The sequence below is a fragment of the Mauremys mutica genome, chromosome 9, assembly GCF_020497125.1.
Source record: "Mauremys mutica isolate MM-2020 ecotype Southern chromosome 9, ASM2049712v1, whole genome shotgun sequence".
Lineage (NCBI taxonomy): Eukaryota > Metazoa > Chordata > Testudines > Geoemydidae > Mauremys > Mauremys mutica.
Window position 1 is genome coordinate 72413158 of NC_059080.1, and position 21903 is coordinate 72435060.

Sequence of the window (21903 nt, forward strand, 5' to 3'; positions counted from 1 at the left end):
GATGGGGTCTAAATTAGCTGTTACCACTCAAGAAAGAGATCTTGGATTCATCATGGAGTGTTCTTTGAAAACATCTGTTGAATGTGCGGCAGCAGTCAAAAAAATCTAACAGAATGTTAGGAACCGTTGAATACTGCATGCACAATACATATTGAATACTGCATGTAGTTCTGGTTGTCTTAAAAGTGAAATCTAGATCTAAAAGTTTTTAAAATAGTCAAATCACTATTCAAGCAGAATGGTCAGTGGTTTACAGTCTCTCTTTCATTGGGTTTTCACACTGCCAGTGTCACAAATGACATTTTCGCAAGATGACTGCCTATAATACTAGGCTCAGCAATACCAGTTGTAAAACTATAAAATATATGTTTATTCAAGGCTGCCATTTCTTCTTAGCCTATTAACTTGTAGATTTTTGGGATGGTTAAGACGGGTTTACTTTAGTTTTCCTTTAAAAGGGGCAACTACTACTTGTAGTTACCCTGTATTGCAAAGAACCTACGGGATGATTGGTTTGTGTCTCCAGTTCTGCGGGATATTTTTTTATTTATTTATTTATTGGTGGGGGGGTTATGTCTTCAACTAAACCATGATTGTATGTGTGCTTAAAATAAGATTGAAATAAAAAAAACTAGTTATGTATTTTCTCTGTTTACCGATTAAGTGTTCTGTAAAAGACCCCTGTAGTTAAGCCTGAAAGGATGCTTACAAAATAAGCCAGTAAATGCAACTGGGCAACACTCCTATAGCACCTAAAAAAAACCCAAACACCTTAAATCATGAGTGTTCTTTGGTTGGCTAGATTTGATATTAAAAATATATATGCTAAGCTTTTGCTTAAACATATTTATTGTCACTGTAGATCAAATATCTACCAAATACAAGCAAGCCATGATAAATCCACACCCAGTTTCCAAGAAGGAAACATTACCTAGTGAAAGTGTGGCCTCACCTAACAGTATCTATGGAATTTGAGCTTTTGTTTAAAAATAAAAAATTAAAGTTGAATGATAAGTCAATAAGAATTGTGGGTGCTCAGCACCTCTGAACATCAAACTGTAGGTGTCCAAAGTTTGGCATCTAAAAATTTGAGACCCAAATTTAGATTACACTATGGAAATTTAAGCACAAATGTTCAGGCTTTTGCCTGTGACAATAACCTCTGAATGTGACCCTCCTGTAAATAATGCAGTGCTGTCTCTGGAATCTTCTTACAGACAACCTGAAACAGTAGGAAGGATTCTAAGGTAGAGATCTGGGCCACAGCAAACAGCTAGTCTGTGGACTAGGGAAAGGAAATTCTTATTATCTGCTGGTCATTCTGTGTCAGTGACACTATGCTGCTGTTGTTCCTGAAGCCTTGTCACCAGCTTGCCAGAGCCAGTAGGTGTCTTGCAAAGTGAATTTACCTAATTTTCAGTAGTCCAACGTCTAACTCAGGTTAGCCTACCTGGGTCTTACACTCACACTGAGTACATCAAAAAGTCCTTCAGTGACCTAAACACAAAGTGTGGGCTACTTTAGAGGGAAGATCCTTCCTCCCTCCCTCCCTCCCCTGACTTAACCATTGAACTGCCATTTGATAGAAGTAGCCAGTTCTTTTAATTTGATCTGCTGGGCCCTGACTGGCTGCCGTCTGTTCTCCAACCCTTCTAGCTGCTGGAAGACTAAGTCTCTCTGGTTCCACCAGCTGTTAACCCTGAAAGGCCTTTCTTAAAAAGCTGTCATGTGTGACTGGAGGATCCTTAGAGTGGTAGATCACAAATCCACATACTTCATAGCAGCACAGTTTGCTGCACAGGCCTTTCTAATTCTGTCCCAACCCCAGCATAATGAAAACACACCGGTTCCACTGCAAGAAGGTCTTTTGTTACCTTGGAAAAAATGAGGTAGGATTTACCCTAAGGGAGCTGTGAAATGCCTCCATTCTTCTTCATGGGTTGGTAACAGTGAAGCCTGTCTGTCCAAGGGCTCATCTACACTTGAAATGCTACAGCAGCACAGCTGCAGCTGCACCACCTATGTTGACAGAAGTGGTTCTCCCATCGGTGTAGGTAATCCATCTCCCTGACTGGCGATAGCTAGGTCAACAGAAAGTTTTGTAGGGACTGAGATTAGTCCTCCAGCCTGTATATGCTAATAGAAAAAAAGATCAGGATTGTGTGTGTGTGTAAAAAAATAATAATTATTATTTATTTATATTACACAACGATGTGTGAGGTACCTCTCAATGTAGAGAAAAGAGATTGGGTGAAATCTTAGCTCCAGTGAACTCAATGGGAGTTTTGCCATTGACTTCAGTAAAGCCAGGATTTCACCCATAATCCCCGATTTGAGGAAATTAATTTCAGACAAAATACAATAGATAAGGTAACAAGATGGTAGGGAAGAGTAGATGAGCTAAGACAGAAGCAGCATTAATAAGATTACAGTGGTACTCAGTGAAGTCTAGTGCACACTATGATGCAGTCAAGATTTTTTTTTTAAAGATATATAGAATGAATAAGCAGAAGACTAATCAATTAATTTCTTGTGGGCATTGCAGAAGCAGTGGGTATTCCAGAGGGATTTAAATTACGGTAGCAGCTTCCAACTCAAGAAGGATCAGTGTTCCATATATAAAAGGAATTGTGGAAGGAACTGCACAGATATGAGGAAGATGGGTTAACGGAATGTCAAGGCTGGCATTGCTGTTGAAGCAAACTAGGCAGGGATGACATGATAAGAGACTATATCAAATAAGTACAGAGAGGGCAGTTATTTATAGCTGGTCTCCACTTGGCTTTTTTCAAATCAGGGTAAGGGGTACCTGGTACATGTCAGTGCTTTGTACTATGGATTTGCACTGGTAGAACTACTGTGGTGTAACTTCACTGAGGAAACCCCCCCCCAGTGTAGACATTTGTGCTGCCAACTCTTGAGATTTTATTGCAAGTCTCACACATTCTAGTGTTTTAAAGCCCAGTTGCTGGAATTCTGATATTGCAAGAAAATCTCAGCTTTCAGTTTTTTAAAAAGTAAGTTTCCAGCCCTCATGTTTGCTATAACAGAGTGCCCCTTTAAGTCCAGGGGGCCTGCCATGTTCAGTTCATCAGATCCAGCTGAGAAGGGGTCAGGTTTTTTTCTATTAAAGGGTGACAGGGCTCAGTTGAAAGGGGGCTGCAAGAGGAAGTTGCCTTCTGTGACGAGCTGTGTGTCAGTCAGCTGGCCAGCCTCTGGATCCTGACAGCCTGTGTAAGTTGTGAGTTTTCTTTGCATTACTAAAACAGGGCCCTGGAAGAAAGGCCTGAAAGACAGGGCATGACAGTGAGTCTGTTTTGGGAAGGTTGGGAAGTAAAAACTCAGCCAGCAGCTGGCCCAACTGTGCAATGCAGCTTTGCTACAGATGCAAAGAAAAGCTTGAAAATGTGAAGCAAGTGCACTCCAAAAACTCAAAAGCCGGAACGCAAATAAAAAGAACCCAATACTTGCTATTTTTAAAAATCTCAAGATTTTTAAACAAATCTTATGATTTTTGGAGGCTAGACTCTTGATTTTTGAGTGTTGACAATAGTGGTATCTGTTTTTCCTGACTTGTGAAGATTGATTTATTTAAAATAATAGTAATAAGATACTAAAAGGAGAGAGTCTACCACAACTGCTCAAGCATGCTACATAGTATTTTAAAAGAGATCCAGGAAAATGACTATTAGGCAGGGCCCCTTGTATTCCACAGTTCCATGGCCACTGGATTCACCATTGAATTAATCTCTTTTTAATTTTTTTTTTGCTTTAAAAACAATCTTTCTAGCCCCGCTTGTTGCAAAGTGAACCTTAAAAATCTTAATTGAATGTAAAATGATGTAGTTATTGCAGGGAGCTGGAAACTAGAGTTCTAAGAGATGGGAAGTGCCCCATTATCTTAGTAGAGTATCAACTTTGAAACATAAAGATAACAATTTAGATGTCAACACTTAACTCTTTAATTTTAGGTTTCAGAATAGCAGCTGTGTTAGTCTGTATCTGCAAAAAAGAACAGGAGTGCTTGTGGCACCTTAGAGACTAACAAATTTATTTGAGCATAAGCTTTCGTGGGCTACAGCCTACTTCATCAGATGCATAAAATGGAACATATAGAAAGGAGATATATATACACACATACAGAGAACATGAAAAGATGAGAGTTGTCCTACCAGCTCTTAGAGGCTAATTAATTAAGAGAAAAAACTTTAGTAGTGATAATCAAGATAGCCCATTACAGACAGTTTGACAAGAGGTGTGAGAATACTTAACATGGGGATTCAATGTGTGTAATGGCTCAGCCATTCCCAGTCTCTATTCAAGCCTAAGTTGATGGTGTCTAATTTGCATATTAATTCAAGTTCAGCAGTTTCTCATTGGAGTCTGTTTTTGAAGCTTTTCTTTTGCAAAATTGCCACCTTTAAGTCTGTTACTGAGTGGCCAGAGAGGTTGGAGTGTTCTCCTACTGGTTTTTGAATGTTATGATTCCTGATGTCAGATTTAGAATATCAGGGTTGGAAGGGACTCAGGAGATGTCCATTTATTCTTTTGCATAGAGACTGTCCGGTTTGGCCAATGTACATGCCAGAGGGGCATTGCTGGCATATGATGGCATATATCACGTTGGTAGATGTGCAGGTGAACGAGCCCCTGATGGCGTGACTGATGTGATTAGGTCCTATGATGATGTCACTTGAATAGATATGTGGACAGAGTTGGCATCGGGCTTTGTTGCAAGGATAGGTTCCTGGGTTAGTGTTTTTGTTCTGTGGTGTGTGGTTGCTGGTGAGTATTTGCTTCAAGTTGGGGGGCTGTCTGTAAGCGAGGACAGGTCTGTCTCCCAAGATCTGTGAGAGATCATCTTTCAAGATAGGTTGTAGATCTTTGATGATGTGCTGCAGAGGTTTTAGTTGGGGGCTGAAGGTGATGGGTAGTGGCGTTCTGTTATTTTCTTTGTTGGGCCTGTCTTGTAGTAGGTGACTTCTGGGTACTCTTCTGGCTCTGTCAATCTGTTTTTTCACTTCAGCAGGTGGGTATTGTAGTTTTAAGAATGCTTGATAGAGATCTTGTAGGTGCTTGTCTCTGTCTGAGGGATTGGAGCAAATGCAGTTGTATCTTAGAGCTTGGCTGTAGACAATGAATCATGTGGTGTGTCCTGGATGGAAGCTGGAGGCATGTAGGTAAGTATAGCGGTCAGTAGGTTTCCGGTATAGGGTGGTATTTATGTGACCATCACTTATTAGCACAGTGGTGTCCAGGAAATGGACCATTTGTGTGGATTGGTCTAGGCTGAGGTTGATAGTTTTAAGGTTTCTAACTTGCTTATTCTGCAACATCTATCTTTAGCATTTTTAGTTGGAATTTTCATTTAGAGTATGTAAACAGCACGTCTTCATTATATGTATTTTTAATTTTATCCTTTGGTACACACAAATCTGCTGCTAAATGCAGAATGAAAAAGAACATTTGTAGTTATACAAGTCAAGATATTAATTAAACCTCAGGCTTAAGGGTTTAAAAAGTTGTCATGCAGTGGTAAAGAGAGAATATTCCCTGCACATACAGCATTTCACACTTGTCTAGGTGCATTAAGGTGGTTGGGGTTTGTTTGTTTGTTTGTTTGTTTGTTTCCTTTGAAGCATCAGATAGGGCCATTGGGAGTAGCTATGGTCTGATCCAATATGACAATTTATACGTACTTAGAAATGAAATAGTTGTTAACTATAATCCTGAATTTTAATAGTATGTATTATATCCACTGGTATTTGATGTTTGTTAATTCTTGCCCATATCTTCTTTTTAATCATAGGTAATTTTCAGATGGTGGAAAATCTCTCTTAGAAGTGAATTTCGTGAAGCAAAGCCTGGGGAACTTAAAGAATCTCATGAATACTTCTTGGATGATCCATCTCTTCAGAGTAAGACTTAGAAAAAGACTATACACTTATTGTGGCAAACATGGAACTTCTATGTATTACTAGGAACACTGCTCTGTAACTTTATAAATATTGTACATGACTGGTTATTGAAATAGCTCCTGCTGGGTTATTGGGCTTTCCAATATGAATATATTCATTTCAGTTAATGAGAGGCTGTTAGAAAAAGAAGCAGAAAGGCAACACAAGCTCTAGATAAGCTTCCTTCCAACAAATCCTAGCAGGGAGATTACAAGACGGTGACAATGTTATTATCGGTGAAGATGCTACTTCCAGATTCCCACAATAATTTAAAGGGACATAAAACAGTTAAAAAGACTTCAGGAGGGGAGTTCTCAGCTGTTCCTGGGGAGAACAGACTGTCAGGGAGACAGAAACAGGCCCTGTGGCAACGTCTGAAGCAGTTGGGCCCTTCCTTAACTAGATATGTGTACAGTCTGTCTGTTTTAAGATCTTTTTCTCTGAAATGCTTTGGTTCTAAATCAATGGTTTTCAACCTGTGGACCTCTGGGGGTCTGCAGACTCTCTAAGGGGTCCACAACAGGTTGTAATTATTATAGAACAATGGTTTTCAGCTTGTGGCCTGTGCCTAAGATTTCCAAAGTGGTCTCCACTGAAATTTTTAGGGGTCTGCAAATGAAAAAAGATTGAAAACCACTGTTCTACATAAACAATATTTTGTTTAAAGAAGGTTGTCTGGTCATTGGACACCACTGGTCATAGGTCCTGGAGGGAACAGAACAACAGGGAATGAACCTAACTGAGACCTGCTGAGATAATCATGGTTAGTACCTGGGAACTGCAGCTCAAGGCTGGTCTAAGGGGGAGTGAAATCATGTGATTCTCCCAAAGAGGGGTAACAGCTCAAGGCCTAAGATTTGAGGCGTGCACTCTAAGGGTATGTCTACAGAGGGATAAAAGATCCACAGCATAGTCACAGCTGGGCCAGGTCAGCTGACTCAGGCTCGGGTTTTGGGGCTCAAAGTCACTGTCCAGACTTTCAGGCTCAGTCTGGAACCCAAGTACTGGGACTTTGCATCCTCACAGGGTCCCAGAACTCAGGCTCTAACCCGAACCTGAACATTTACACAGTGATTTTTCAGCCCTGGAGCACGAGCCCTGTGAGCCTGGATCAGCTGACCTGGGCCAGTCCATGGTTTTTTGATCCCTCTGTAGACATACTCAAAGAGACCAAGAGGGGACAGAGGTATAGTTACCTGGTAACTGTGACACTCTTGGTTAGATTCTCCTGTGTCATGTAGAGAAATATCTTGGATACAGATGGTATCTTCAGGTTTATCACATTTTTTTTTGAATGATGATCTGTAAAGACATGTCACTTCCAAGTGATGGAACACAAGCACCACGATGGAAGATGAAAGCAATTGGTAATATATATCAACTTCAGATCAAAAGAAAAACAAGACCACAGATCAAGCTGGTTTAAGTTATTAAGATTAGTTCAGTTTAAATTTAACCCTTGGTATAGCATAATTTTTTTGTTTGTAAATGACAAATTTGCAATAAAACTGAACAAAATTGATTGCTAATTCGATCCTTGGCAGATGCTTAGAAGTCCTTGAATATATTCAGCTCTTTTACTGCTGATATTTTTAATATACCTGTTTCTTCAGTTGCAGTAGTCTCCCACAATGTTTCAACATGGCAGTGGTAATATCAATTTTTAAAACAACTTGAGCTTTTTAGGAAATATGGTGTGAATGATGAGGAGCCTTTTTGTACCCTTTGTTTCCTGTGAGAGATTGCTAACAGTGTTTACAGCTGAATTCTAGCAACACTCCCTCATGATTTATTTGACAAATGTACTTTGTTTCTTTTAGCACCCATAAGTAAGCTTTTGTTCAGCTCTGTAGTGATCTGTGCATATGCAATGGCAAAGGTTTTGTGTCACTGTATCTATTGTTGGACCTTTCTGTGGCATTTGATACCTAAATAATGTCACAGTGAAACACGTGTATTGGAATATCTGGCATATTGTTCAAACAGAAATAGTTAAATCCTTACCAACATATGCAGTTTTTTTCCTTTGGCGCTTGTATTTCTAGTGTTGCTAAAAATGTTTCTAGAGTCATTCAAGGTTGTATCTTGGGATCTAATTTGTATTGTATTTGCATGCTTCTTTTGAAAGTACTACTGATGATTCTGAACTTCATCACATGGGCACTACTGAAGCCCAGGTCAGTTTGTCCCACTTACTGTAAAAAGGTTTCTTCCTGTTTCCAAAAGTGATAATCTCAGGATCACTTTTTTATATACCAGATTTTCCTTTGTGGATCATATTAACCATTACTGTATTTTAAACAGTCTTGGAACTATTCCAGATCACCTCTGCTGCTGTCTCACATAAATACTCAGACCTTTTTGTGTCTTTTTCTCACCTCCGGTTTACAAGTCTTGCTGCTGTTTCCCTCAGATATTTACAGGTTCCTCCAAACTTTGCTCCCAAAACTGTTATTGGAACAGGAATCTAAGTTATTTTTATTGAAATTTGTGCCAAAGTCAGTTTCAGTTGAAGTCAGTGGCAAAAATCCCTACTGACTTAAGTAGGGCCAGGATTTGATCCTAAGCGTATGTAGTACATTCTGCTGACAATGCACTCTTTCAGGCCAGTAGCTAAATTTTATATTTAGTCTTAAGAATTAATTAGAATTTTACATTGCCTTCGTATAGTTAGTCTTAATTTTATGGGGAGTTTTGTAACTTAAAGTGCTTAGAGATGTTCACAAAAAGAGTGCTATAACAATATCATTTGATTTATTCCTATCAAGCAAACATGAGGGTAAAATATATTCCCTTGCAAGTAAAACATTATGCCTGCCACTAATCCCTTCAGGCATTCGAAGCATCCAGTAGAAAGTCTATGAAGTAATCATTTTTAAATAAACTTTTTAATACTTCCTGGTAACTTAGATTTCTGTTACAGTCTACAAAATCTATAGAGGAGTAACAAGAGTCAGTGACAACCATGTACATTCACATTTCGGGCTGTAAGCTGATTTTTTGCTGTTGTAGATTTTGTAGTAGTAACAAACATGCATACCAATCTGAGCAGAACCAGTGCATGTGCTGCATAGTAGTAAACCATTGATCTACTTTATTACTCATATAAATAAACGTGCAATTCTTAACATTGAAAGAAACATTCATACAGTATGCAGCATTAACAAGCCTTCATTATTGTGTAAAATCTGGGAACAAAATGGTTTCATAACATAATCTGGGAGAAACAGCCTTACACAATTTTTTTCAATTTTGATAACATTAACTGCAGCCTTCTAAAATACTAATTATCCATCTGCTTAGAGTATTTTTTTATTTGACAGCTATGTAAGATCACTCATTTCTCATCATAATTATCATAGTGATGAGAGGGTGGAGGGAGTAGATTTGGTGCCTGAGTTAGTAAATTTTTATGATTTTTCAAGGCTGGTTTACAACATCACTGTACATTCATGGATGATAGTATAAAGCACACATTCTAGATCTTCACATTCCAAGGGAAGGAGAGAAAATCTATTTAAGTCCCTGAAAGAATGAACAACTGGTGCAAGTCACTAAATACTATCAATTGCTCTTAGGCATGAGAATCTCAGTGAGCTCTGAAGGTATTCAAACATACCCTTATGTCTAAGCTACCATCAGCTGCAGAAATAATATGATAGGTATGTGATCACAGAAACCCCCTTGGGAACTGCCAAGTGATGTGCCAAGACTACTTCTGCCCCTGCTTTCCTGCCCTGGCAGCTTAGGACTTCAGTGCCCTGCCTGGTTTGAGCTAGACCTGCTAGCCTGCGGCAAACCCAGACCCAGGTCTGAACCACATCCCCTAACAGCTGTAGGATTAACTGAAAGTAACTTACAGAAGTGTTCCTGTCTTTAACACTCACATGCCCAACTCTCAGTGAGGTCCAAACCCCAAATAAATCCATTTTACCCTGTATAAATTTTATACAGGGTAAACTCATGAATTGTTCGCCCTCTGTAACACTGATAGAGAGATATGCACAGCTGTTTGCCCCTCAGGTATTAACACATACCCTGAGTTAATTAATAAGTAAAAAGTGATTTTATTAAATACAGAAAGTAGGATTTAAGTGGTTCCAAGTAGTGACAGACAGAATAAAGTGAATTACCAAGCAAAATAAAATAAAACACGCAACTCTAAGGCCTGGTCTACACTAGGACTTTAATTCGAATTTAGCAGCGTTAATTCGAACTAACCGCTCAACCGTCCACACCAGGAAGCCATTTAATTCGAACTAGAGGGCTCTTTAGTTCGAATTTGGTACTCCACCCCGGCAGGTGGAGTAACGCTAAATTCGACATGGCTAGTTCGAATTAGGCTAGGTGTGGATGGAAATCGAACTTAGTAGCTCCGGGAGCTATCCCACAGTGCACCACTCTGTTGACGCTCTGGACAGCAGCCCGAGCTTGGATTCTCTGCCCAGCCACAGAGGAAATGACCCGCGAAAATTTGAATTCATTTTCCTGTCTGGGCGGTTTGAATCTGACGTTCTGGTTGCACATCGGGGCGAGCTCCGCAGCACCGGCAGCAATGCAGAGCTCTCCAGCAGAGGAGTTCATGTAATCTCTGAATAGAAAGAGGGACCCGGCATAGACTGACCGGGAACTCTTCGATCTGATCGGTGTGTGGGGCGAGGAGTCTGTGCTTTCGGAGCTGCGCTCCAACGAACGGAATGCAAAGACCTACGAGAAGGTCTCCAAAGCCATGATCCAGACAGAGGATACAGCCGGGATGCAACGCAGCGCCGCGTGAAAATCAAGGACCCCAGACAAGCCTACCAAAAAATCAAAGCGGCCAACGGACGCTACGGAGCCTGCCACCACTGCCCCACCAGTGACCATGGACTCTGATGATGGGACAGTGTCGACGGACAGTTCCTCGACGATGTTCACGGACGGGGAAGATGAGGAAGGGTTTGTGGAGGACGAGGCAGGCGATAGCGCTTACAACGCTGGTTTCCCCGACAGCCAGGATCTATTCATCACCGTCACGGAGATCCCCTACCAACCCTCCCCGGCCAGGAACCCGGATCCTGAATCAGGGGTAGGATCTGTCGGTAAGTGCTTTAACCATGTTAACTTTTATTCTTAATATAACAGGAATCTGAAGTGTGTGAAAAGGAGGTCTCTGTATATATGGTGATAGAACAGAAATCCTCCTGGGAGAATGCCACGAAGCTCTCCTGCCGTTAATCGATAAGCATCAGCAGGAGGTTCCTGGGGAGAGCTGCCTTATTGGGTGCTCCGTGGTAGCACACTTTTCCGCGCGAGGCTTTCACGCGGTATTCAGGGAGCACTGCCTCCCAGAGCACGGCTGCATAGGTCCGTGGTTCGTGCTAGATTTCACGCAGCATGCGCTCTCTATCTCCTTCAGTGCCCGTCCTCACGGTGATCTCGCTCGGAGACTCCTGCATCTAAGTAGGGGAAGAAATGTTACGTTACGCCTGGTCCAAAGTATTTTTAATAAATAAACGGACAGACGGCATAGCACAGACTCAGCACGCAGCTGCGTGACGAGCGTAACGGAAAGCCAAAGAATCAAATGGACGCTCATGGAGGGAGGGGGGAACGAGGACGCAAGGTATCCCACAGTTCCTGCTGTCTCCGAAAAGCATTTGCATTCTTGGCTGATCTCCAAATGCTTCTAGGGTCAAACACAGTGTCCGCGGTGGGTCGGGGCATAGCTCGGCAATTTACGCAGCCCCCCGACCCCCAGAAGTTAAAGGGAAAACAATCCTCTGACTCTTTTACATGTCACCGTATCTGTACTGAATGCTGCAGATAGACGCGATGGTGCAGCACTCAACACCAACATCCTTGCTCCCCCCACGCTATGGATGGCTGATGGTACAATAAGATGGAAATCCATCCTCATCATCAGCCTATTGGCACATGGGGCAGTGCAAAAGGACTGGTAACCATAACGACCGTACCAACTTGCTTGGAACAGGTCGGTCAAGGCCGCCTGTTGCTAATTTTTCATGGTAGATGGTGCAGTATGGCTGGTAACCGTCCTCATCATTGCAACAGGGGGCTGAGCTCCATCAGCCCCCACCCTTCATTGTAAAGAAAAGATTCAATTGCCCCTGGACTAGCAGAGGGATGAGTGGCTCCCTCCTCCACACCCCTTAATGTCATCTCTGGACTATCATTGCAGCTGGAGGCTTCCTTCCACTCATTTCTCACAAACGACTACCTGTGTCTTATTCATGCATTCTATATTACTTCATCACACAAGTGGGGGGACAATGGTATTGGAACCCAGGAAGGCTGGGGGAAGAACGGAATGAACAGCTGGGGTTGTTTCAGGAGCACACCCTGTGAATAGCGTTCAGCTCAAAATTTATGCAGGATTGGACAGAGAGCAGCTGTGGTCTCTGGTTGTATGATACAGTGGTTCTCTAGTACACTTGCCCATAATCTAGGCAGGACTGATTCTATTTTTAGATACCCAAAAAGGAGGGATTGACTCGGGGAGTCATTCCCAAATTTTGCTTTTGCGCCCCTGGCTGATCGACCAGGGGCACTTATGACAGCACCAAATGGCGCAGTGCAAAAGGACAGGTAACCATGACCATCTTATTACCGTCTTCTTACCAGTTCATGGTATGGTAGACGGTGCAGTATGCCTGGTAACCATCGCTGCTGTCATGCAAAAGCATAAGCATGCTGCTGTGTAGCGCTGCTGGTCCGCCTCTGTCAGCGGCATCCAGTACACATACGGTGACATATACAAAAGGCAAAATAGGGTCCATTGTTGCCACGCTATGGCGTGTGCCAGGGCATTTCATGGAAAACGTGCTCGAAATGATTGTCTGCCATTGCTTTCCCGGAGGAAGGAATGACTGGCGACATGTACCCAGAATCCACCGCGCAAATGATTTGTGCAACAGCAGGCACAGGGGTCTCAACAAAAAATTCACAGAGACAGCCTAGACTCAGTTAATTGTTCGCAAAAAAGTATCATTGCAAGGAATTAACTAACTGTTTCCCATCTCACAGCTTCCACTGTCTCCAGACCTGCCACAGCATCCACCTCGCAGAGGCTGGCGAAGATTAGGCGGCGAAAGAAAAAGACAAGGGACACGATTTTCGATGAATGTGTGGGCTGCTACCTAGCCGAGGCGGACCAGCAGAGGCAGTGGAGGGAGAAAGTCTCTCTGTACCAGCGCTCACACAGCGAATGGGAGGAGAGGTGGCGTGAGGAACACAAGCAGGCGACTCAAGCAATGCTTGTACTACTGAGGGAGCAAACGGACACGCTCCGGCGACTTGTGTATGTTCTGCAGGACCGCTGCAGGACAGAGCCCCCGGCAGTATCTCTGCAACTGCCCTCCCCCGCCACAAAGTCACATTCCCCCCTCACCTCAAATAACCAGGAGGATGCCCGCCCTGGGCCGTGAATACTGTCACTGCACCCCAGCAGAGTGCTCAAGTAACCAAAAGCTCTCCTACCCTACATTTGCATAAGTCCTTCCCTTCCGGACTCAAACAAGTCCCAATCCCAGTCCCATCCCATAACTGTGTACTTAAGTAATAAAAATACTTTGCTGTTAAGTACTGTTTCCGTCATGTTTCTTCACTGAAGACTGTGTTTGAATGGGGTGCGTGGGGAAGTGCGTTGCTAATTGCATAGGACAGGCACCTTTCGCAGGGTACAGACACGGGTGCCGGATCAGCAGCGGGTAACACACACAGTGCAGTCAGCAGGCTCCGTGGTCGGTATGGGAGGTGGTTTCCAGGTTCTGTGTGGGCGGTGGGGATGTGACTTTTTAGCGGGGGAGGGCAGGTACAGATCTTATACAGCGGTCCTTGTCGTGGACCGCTGAGTCACGCAGCAGAGGAATCTGTATCCGTCCTCCTCCGCCACAAGGCCACATAGCCCCCCGCACACAGAATCCCAAAAAGGAGGGATGGCAGGCTCCGTTGAAACAAGCAGTCCGGCAATGCGGACCGCTGTATGAGCAGGAGCCTGTCATTCCTTGAGTTTAGAGGCGGTCTTTACATCAGCGCACACCCTACCCACCGCAGTCTGCGTTCCAGTTTCGACCCTTTAATGAAAAGTCATGAATAAAGAAACCTCTCCTCAGTAACAGTGTGACATGTATTTTATTTTTACACGTGTCTTGGAAGTGGAGGAAACGGGGAGAACGGGGTATTTAACCGAAGAGGAGAGTCAACAGTAACTGGGTAAAGAAACAGGGGCAGGTTCAGCTTCTCTGTAAAGAAACTGAACAGTCACAGGTCACGCTGCTCGCTGGTATTTAAAGAGTTCCTTGTCGCTGTCCCAGGCGCCTGTATAGGGCTTCATGAGCAAGTGCATTAGCGGGCAGGCTGGGTCACCGAGGATCACTATAGGCAAATGCACATCCACAACAGTTATTTCGTGGTACGGGAAGAAACTACCTTCCAGCAGGCGTCTGAGCAGCCCACAGTTCCTGAGAACACACGCATCAGGAACCTTGCCCGGCCATACGACGTTCATGTTGGTAAAACGTCCCCTATGGTCCCCCAGTGCTTGCAGAACCATTGAAAAGTAGCCCAATTTCTCAGCAGCTGAATGTGGAAGAGGTGGACAATAAAGTGCGAGGAGGAGAAAACGGCGAGGATCGCAGCGGGCTCCATGCTTGCAGTGCTGTGGCGTCCACGCTGTCACTGACCAGAAAAGTGCACGAACAGATTGCCCGCAGGCGCTTTCAGGGAGGGAGGGAGTGAGGGCGTGATTGACGGTTCAATGACGACAGTTACCCAAAACCACCCTCGACACATTTTTTCCCCCAGCAGGCATTGGGGGCTCTACCCAGCATTCCAATGGGCAGCGGGGACTGCGGGAACTGTGGGATAGCTTCCCACAGTGCAGCGCTTCGAAAGTCGACGGTTAATGTGGACTCAGAAGTTCGAATTAGTGTATTTAGTATGGATACACAAATTCGACTTCATAAGGTCGAATCCACAAATTCGAATTAAGTAGATTCGAAATAGTCCTGTAGTGTAGACAAGGCCTAAGCCTAATACCAGTAATACAACTGAGTACAGATAAAATCTCACCCTGAAAGATGTTTCAGTAAGTCTCTTTCACAGGCTGAATGCCTTCCTAGTCTGGGCACAATCCTTTCCCCTGGTACAGCCCTTGTTTCAGCTCAGGTGGTAGCTAGAGGATTCATCATGGCTCTCCCTTTTCTCTGTTCCACCCACTTCTACATCTTTTGCATAAGGCAGGAATCCTTTGTCACTCTGGGTTCCCACCCCTCCTCTCAATGGAAAAGTACCAGGTTAAAGATGGATTCCAGTTCAGGTGACATGATCACATGTCACTCTAAGACTTCATTACCCACTTGCCAGCACACACACACTTCCATATACAGGAAGACTTACAGGTAAAACACATCCATCTGCAGTCAATTGTCCTGGTTAATGGGAGTCATCAAGATTCCAAACCACCATTAATGGCCTACACTTTGCATAATTACAATAGGCCCTCAGAGTTATATTTCATATTTCTAGTTTCAGATACAAGAGTGATACATTTATACAAATAGGATGATCACACTCAGTAGATTATAAGCTTTGTAATGATACCTTACAAGAGACCTTATGCATGAAGCATATTCCAGTTACATTAGCATATTTTCATAAACTCATATAGAATGCAACGTCACAAGGTATTTTTACAGAAATAAAATAAATACAGCTAAATACATTTTGAGAGCATCCACAAACAATTCACATGTTAATACATTCATACCTACATGTAGAAAGAAACTCGCACTTTGTAATAAAAACTCATTTTTATTGAAGCAGCAAAGAATTGGATTGTAGCCTTTTGGTTAGCCATTTAGCTTGAAGTAGATGGGTGTTGTGGACTTTTTTTTTTAATAAAGAGTTGACTCTGTCATGCATGAGTCTGATTACATGGGCTATCCAGCACTTGTTTTTGTGTCTGGATCTTTACAGTATTTCCTAAGGGAATTTCCTCAAAGAGGATTATAGCAGGGAGTATCCTGCAACTTTTTAACCGAGTTATGAAAAAAAAGAGTCATGACAATATTAATGCCATGTTCAAAGTATGGTCTTATGACATTTTAACTGGATGAGAATACTGAGCAGCTGTCAAAGTTTAGCCAGATACTATTTGGAAAAGAGGAGTTTCCACAGATTCCTATCTTTGTTGCCAGGGTCTTCAGTAAATATCCTTTGTGCCCAAAAGTCCTACATACTGCTTTTAAGACCTATTCCTAAACATTTTGCTGTTATAGGTTATCTAACATGTAATCAATATTAAGAAAGTCAGTCCTTAACTGCATCTTGCAACCTGGTCTCATGTTGAATACACTATTCAAACTCAGGTATCAGGGGGTAGCCGTGTTTGTTTGTATCCACAAAAACAACGAGAAGTCCGGTGGCACCTTAAAGACTAACAGATTTATTTGGGCATAAGCTTTCATGGGTAAAAACCCCACTTCTTCTGATGCATGGAGTGAAATTTACAGATTCAGGCATTATATAATGACACATGAAGAGACAGGAGTACCTCACAAGTGGAGAACCAGTGTTGACGGGGCCAATTCGATCAGGGTGGATGTAGTCCACTCCCAATAATAGATGAGGCGGTGTCAATTCCAGGAGAGGCAAAGCTGCTTTTGTAATGAGCTAGCCGCTCCCAGTTCCTATTCAAGCCCAAATTAATGGTGTTAAATTTGCAAATGAATTTGAGGTCTGCTGTTTCTCTTTGAAGTCTGTTTCTGAAGTTTTTTTGTTCAAGAATAGTTACTTTTACATCTGTTCTAGAATGTCCAGGGAGGTTGAAGTGTTCACCTACTGGCTTTTGTATGTTACCGTTCCCGATGTCCAATTTGTGTCCATTTATTCTTTTATGACAGAGTGGCTTCCTCTGCTAGGAAGGAAGGGTTAACCCCTGCTGTACCAGTGCGGGGCTGCTCTGCCCGGTCACATACTCATGAAAGCTTATGCCCAAATAAATCTGTTAGTCTTTAAAGTGCCACCGGACTCCTTGTTATTCAACCTCAGGAGTGGGCAGGAGACATCACTTTCTCAATGTCTGTTCCATGACTGTGGAACTCTTTCCTGAATATTTTAGGATGCTCAAGAACCTCAGAATCTTCATAGCAAAAGGCAAAACCCACTTCTTTTATCTTGCCTTATATTTACTAAGAAAATTCTTGGCACCAGTGCCCATTGTAGTTTTATAACCTAGATCAATGGGAAGATAATTGACCCTGTGCACATGACAGCTAGATGAGCATAGTATAAAAACACAGATAAATTAGATCACTGTAATTCCAGTGAATTGATCTACAAATCTGCACATCACTGCATTCTAGATCAGTATCATAGATGGGACACTGGCAGTCAGACCTAGTGATCAGAACTGGAGTCAGGAGCCAGGAACCAGAGGTCAGCAACGGAGTCTTGAATTCACAAGGTATTCAAAATGTCCACAGTGGATTCAAAAGGCAGTCTTCCACTCATCCCCTACAAGGCTATATGCACCTCAGAAGTCCAACTTTGTGTGTGTATATATAGGCAGCCCCCAAGCAGTCCAGTAATTCAGGAGCTAGAGGTAAGGGGTGTCAGTTCCTAATGGTGACCCGATTTAGTGTTTGGTAGTCCATACAAAGTTGGAGGCTACCATCTTCCTTCTTAACTAAGAGGACAGGTACCCCAGTAGGTGAGGTGGACTTGCAATAAAGCCCTTGGCCAGGTTCTCCTGCAGGCAGGTGCGAAGGTCGACCAGTCCAGGTTCAGACATGGCATAAATACGACCAAATGGAATTTTTGTTCCTGGTTTCAGTTTAATCGGACAGTCATAATCCCTGTGAGGGGGTAGGATTTCTCCATTCTTTTTTCAAATACATTAGCAAAATCACTGTTCTGTGGTGGAAGTTGAGGCTCAGGATCAGTGAGTGAGTTTGTTGGACCAACAACTGGCTTGTGATTGTTGGGGTTCTACTGTGCACTCTCTACTTCCTGGGGTCAAGCAGTGTTGCCAGCAGTATTCTGAAAAGAAACTGACCCTTTAGTTCATGCCAGTGAATGATAAATTTATGGAGGAAATACCCAGGATCAGGGGAAATTGAAAGGAGCAAATGGCCCTAAACTGCAGCATCTCTCAATGCCCTTGGATGGTGACCTGCAGGGGCACAGTGTCTGTGACCACTGGCTGGCAGGATAGGGGGGCCTGTCAGTTGTATCTACTAGGTCTGGAATAGGCTTGGGCCTTAGGGGAATCTGCGGGGTCCAAACTGCATCCAGGTCAATAAAGTTATCACCTGAGTCAATGAGGGCCTGCGGTGGAGGGATTGGAAGGCAGCACCCTGGGACATGCAACTCAAATGCGGTGTTGGTTGATGGCATTCAGCATGCATTACAGATAGGACCATGTCTCTAGACACATGGAACATTTTGTCAAAGTGTTCAGGTCAGCCCCCTTTACTGGGCCAGGGCTGGCTTGTTTTCCTGGGTCTCTTCAGTCTGGTGTCCTCGTGGCACAATCAGAGATAAAGTGACCTGGTCCACCACATTAGAAGAACAGGCTAAAACATCACCGATGCCCCCTTTCCTCAGGCATGAGCAGTAGGTGGGCCAGCTTAACCTGCATTGTCTCAGCTTGCAGAGCAGGACACAATAGTGGTGGGTGAAGCTCCGACCCTGCCCATCTTCTTTCTTCCCACCATTCACAAAGCTGATTGTCGATCCAGATGACAAGATTAATAAAAGCACCTAGATCCTTCAGGGTTTCAACTTTAACCAACTCATCCTTGATCTCATTCTGCAAGCCCCATTGGAACTGAAACAGTAGGGCTGCCTCATTCCACTCTGTGTCCGATATGAGACCACAGAAGTGTGCTGCATAGGAAATAGCCATGCCTGACCCTTCTTAGAATTTCTAGAAGGTGGCCTTGGCAGAGAGAGCATAGGGATCACCATAGATGGTTGATATTGCTCTCTGGAAAGTGTTCTAGCTAGATAGCACCAGACTGCTGGCCTCCAACAGGGGGAAGGCCTAGTTCAATGCCTCACCAGTCAGTAGGCTGACAACTAGGCCTATCTTGGCTTGGTTGAACAAGTATATTTGAGAGTGAAGCAAGAACAAGAGGCAGCACTGGTTCAAAAAACCTCAAAATTTGGAACAATCCCCACTGGAGCACTCTGGGAGGGGGATGACAGGTCCTAGCTCAGGGGCTGATGCAGCCAACAGGGCCCAGAGCACATTGTTCTTTGCACAGAGTTGATGGACTTCCCCCTGAAGTGCCTGATTCTTAGCAACCAGCTGTGTGATCTGCACCTGAACAACTTGGTTGTCTGTCTGGTGGTGGGTAACCTGCTCACGGAGTGCCAGTGCTTCTTGGATTAAGGGGAGCTCCACTGGAATCAAGCCAATGGTCAGAGCCAGACTTCTCCTCCCACTGGGAGCTTTGTGCCGATGGTGAGCTAGGTCCACTAGTGCACAATCCCTGCTATTACCAGCAAGCTGCTGGGTGGTGGCTGAAGTATGAAGACTGCCTGAGGACTCACCGACCTACGTTCGAGATCCCTGATCCCTCACAACCAGTATGTTTAGCATTATCAATAAAAAAAACAGGAGTACTTGTGGCACCTTAGAAACTAACAAATTTATTTGAGCATAAGCTTTCGTGGGCTACAGCCCATTTCATCGGACACATAAAATGGAACATATAGTGAGGAGATATATATACATACAGAGAACATGAAAAGGTGGGAGTTGCCCAACCAATTCTAAGAGGCTAATTAATTAAGATGAACTGTTGTCAGCAGGAGAAAAACCTGTCATTATCAATAAGACTTCCACTGCAAATGTTGATATTTAAATCATGCTCCAGTCTATTGATAGTCAAGAACCAGAACATGTACTGGCTTGACCACAGGCCTTTGTTAAAGGGAAATTATTTTTATACAGAATAGCTTCCCTTGACATACAGCAGACAAGCGAACAGAAATTTTTTCCAGCTATTCTTTGATCTGGGCACAATTTTCTGTTTCAAAAACTCTTCTAGGTATTCTAAAAATACTTTACAAAAGGAATCTCTTTCTCTTTCTTGTTTTTCTTCTTTTTTGCACTTCCCTTATTCAAGGTCCGTGATTTTTATAGCCTTCTTCCAAAACTCTTGATTATATGCCAAGTTGTTGTGCAAATTGGTCTTTGATATCTGCTCTATGGACTGAGTATTTGGTCTCACCCTTGATGGCATTCCATCCATGATCACTGAAAGAACCATCATACTGACAAAGCTTGCATGTCTCTGCTGGATATACCCATACCATTGTAGCCTAGCCTCCCTTACCTTGTCTTCAGCTGAAGCAATTCTCTTTCTTTCTCTCTCTTTTTATTTCTCTTTCCTGAACATATTGTAGCTCAATAGTAGCTTTTTTCGCAGGAGTAGATAGAATGTTAGTTGAATTGTAAAAAGGAATTAATTTTTTTTGTTGTAGAAAAATATTTTTTTATGTTGAATTTTTTTAATCTTATATTTTTGGTGCTTTAGTAACAAAAATATGTAATTAGAGCCCACACAAAACTCTCAGCCCCATGGGGTGCTGCTCAGAGACATAGAGCTGGAGCAGTCATGCAGGGCCTGCATTGAAAGGATGGCTCTCAGGGTAGAGAGCAACAAGCACCATTCCATTCCTCGACCACAGTAGGGCTATATGAAGTCAGGACAAGATTTTGCTCTAAAACTGAGCAGTTGTAAAACAATAAAATTGGGAGAAAGTAATCCAAATCACACATATTAAATGGGACTGAAGTATTTGGAAAGCAGAAAAGCAAAGAGTTACCTATAGGGCACTGGTTCCCAAACTTTAACAACCTGTGAACCCCCTTCACTAAAATGTTAAGTCTTGCGAACCCCCTCCTAAAAATGAATATTTCCAGGGATTTTCTCCTTTACCTGAGTATAAGTTATAAAAGCAGTGATCTTGGAAATATAAAATTTGTTTTTATGACATGCTTATTACACACTATTTATTATTAATTACCATTTATCATTACAGTATTTTTATTACATTATGAAAATGGCAACACTCTTTCAAGATCTCACTTTCGTAGCTTGTATCACTTTGAATAAGCCTGTTATAAGACAAGGCTCCTATGTTTCATCAAGGAGTATCAGATGTGACACAGCATGAAGGTATTTAAGAAGCCAACTCAAAGAGTTCCTCCTACACAAGCATTCAGGTCTTGAGCAGTCCAGGCAAGCAATGCTCGTTACAACAAAGCTTAAACTTGTTCTTCATAATAATTTTAAATACAATACTAGCTGCCTATTTAATTTTAAAAACAGCAAAAAATATCTACCTCCCTTTCCATTACTTATAAGGAGTCTTGAAGTTTAAATCTCCTCAGTGTGATAGATACGCTTGCTTTGATCTGCTTAGCTCTTGGAAGTCCAGGGGCTCCAGGCTGCTGGCCCCATGCTGCCCGGGGTCCCTAGCAACAGCTCTGTCCGCCATTAGGGAATTTTTTTCCGAGAACCCCTTGTAACATTTTACGTACTGGCCGCCACTTCCAACAGCTCCCATTGGCCTGGAGCAGCGAACCGCAGCCAGTGGGAACCGTGATCGGCTGGACCTGTGGATGTGGTAGGTAAACAAACTGGCCCGGCCCTCCAGGGGCTTTCCCTAAACAAGCAGCGTCCCAAGTTTGGGAAACACTGCATTAGTGCATAGCACAATATAAAAAACTTGTATTCAATATCTCTTACCTGCACAAAATGGGATTGGACAAGTTTCAGTTTAGTCTTGTTGCTGCTGCAAGATTCCTATTGATGTCTGTGGTAGCTCTGTACGTGGAACAAAAGTAGAATATTATATTTTATATTATTAATGCTAAGGGTCTTCAGAATTGTAAGTGCTTATCTAGAAAACATCCAGAAATGTATCT

General features: G+C 42.9%; 1 protein-coding gene across 4 annotated transcripts in view; it reads left to right on the plus strand.

Annotated features, from left to right (window-relative positions):
- FBXO36 (F-box protein 36) overlaps positions 1–21903 on the plus strand; it is a 101031-nt gene that overhangs the window by 41369 nt on the left and 37759 nt on the right. For all 4 annotated transcript variants that reach the window (XM_045031310.1, XM_045031309.1, XM_045031311.1 and 1 more), the window contains exon 2: positions 5810–5918. In XM_045031310.1, coding sequence (XP_044887245.1) covers positions 5810–5918 — 109 coding nt within the window. The remainder of the gene's footprint in view (positions 1–5809; positions 5919–21903) is intronic.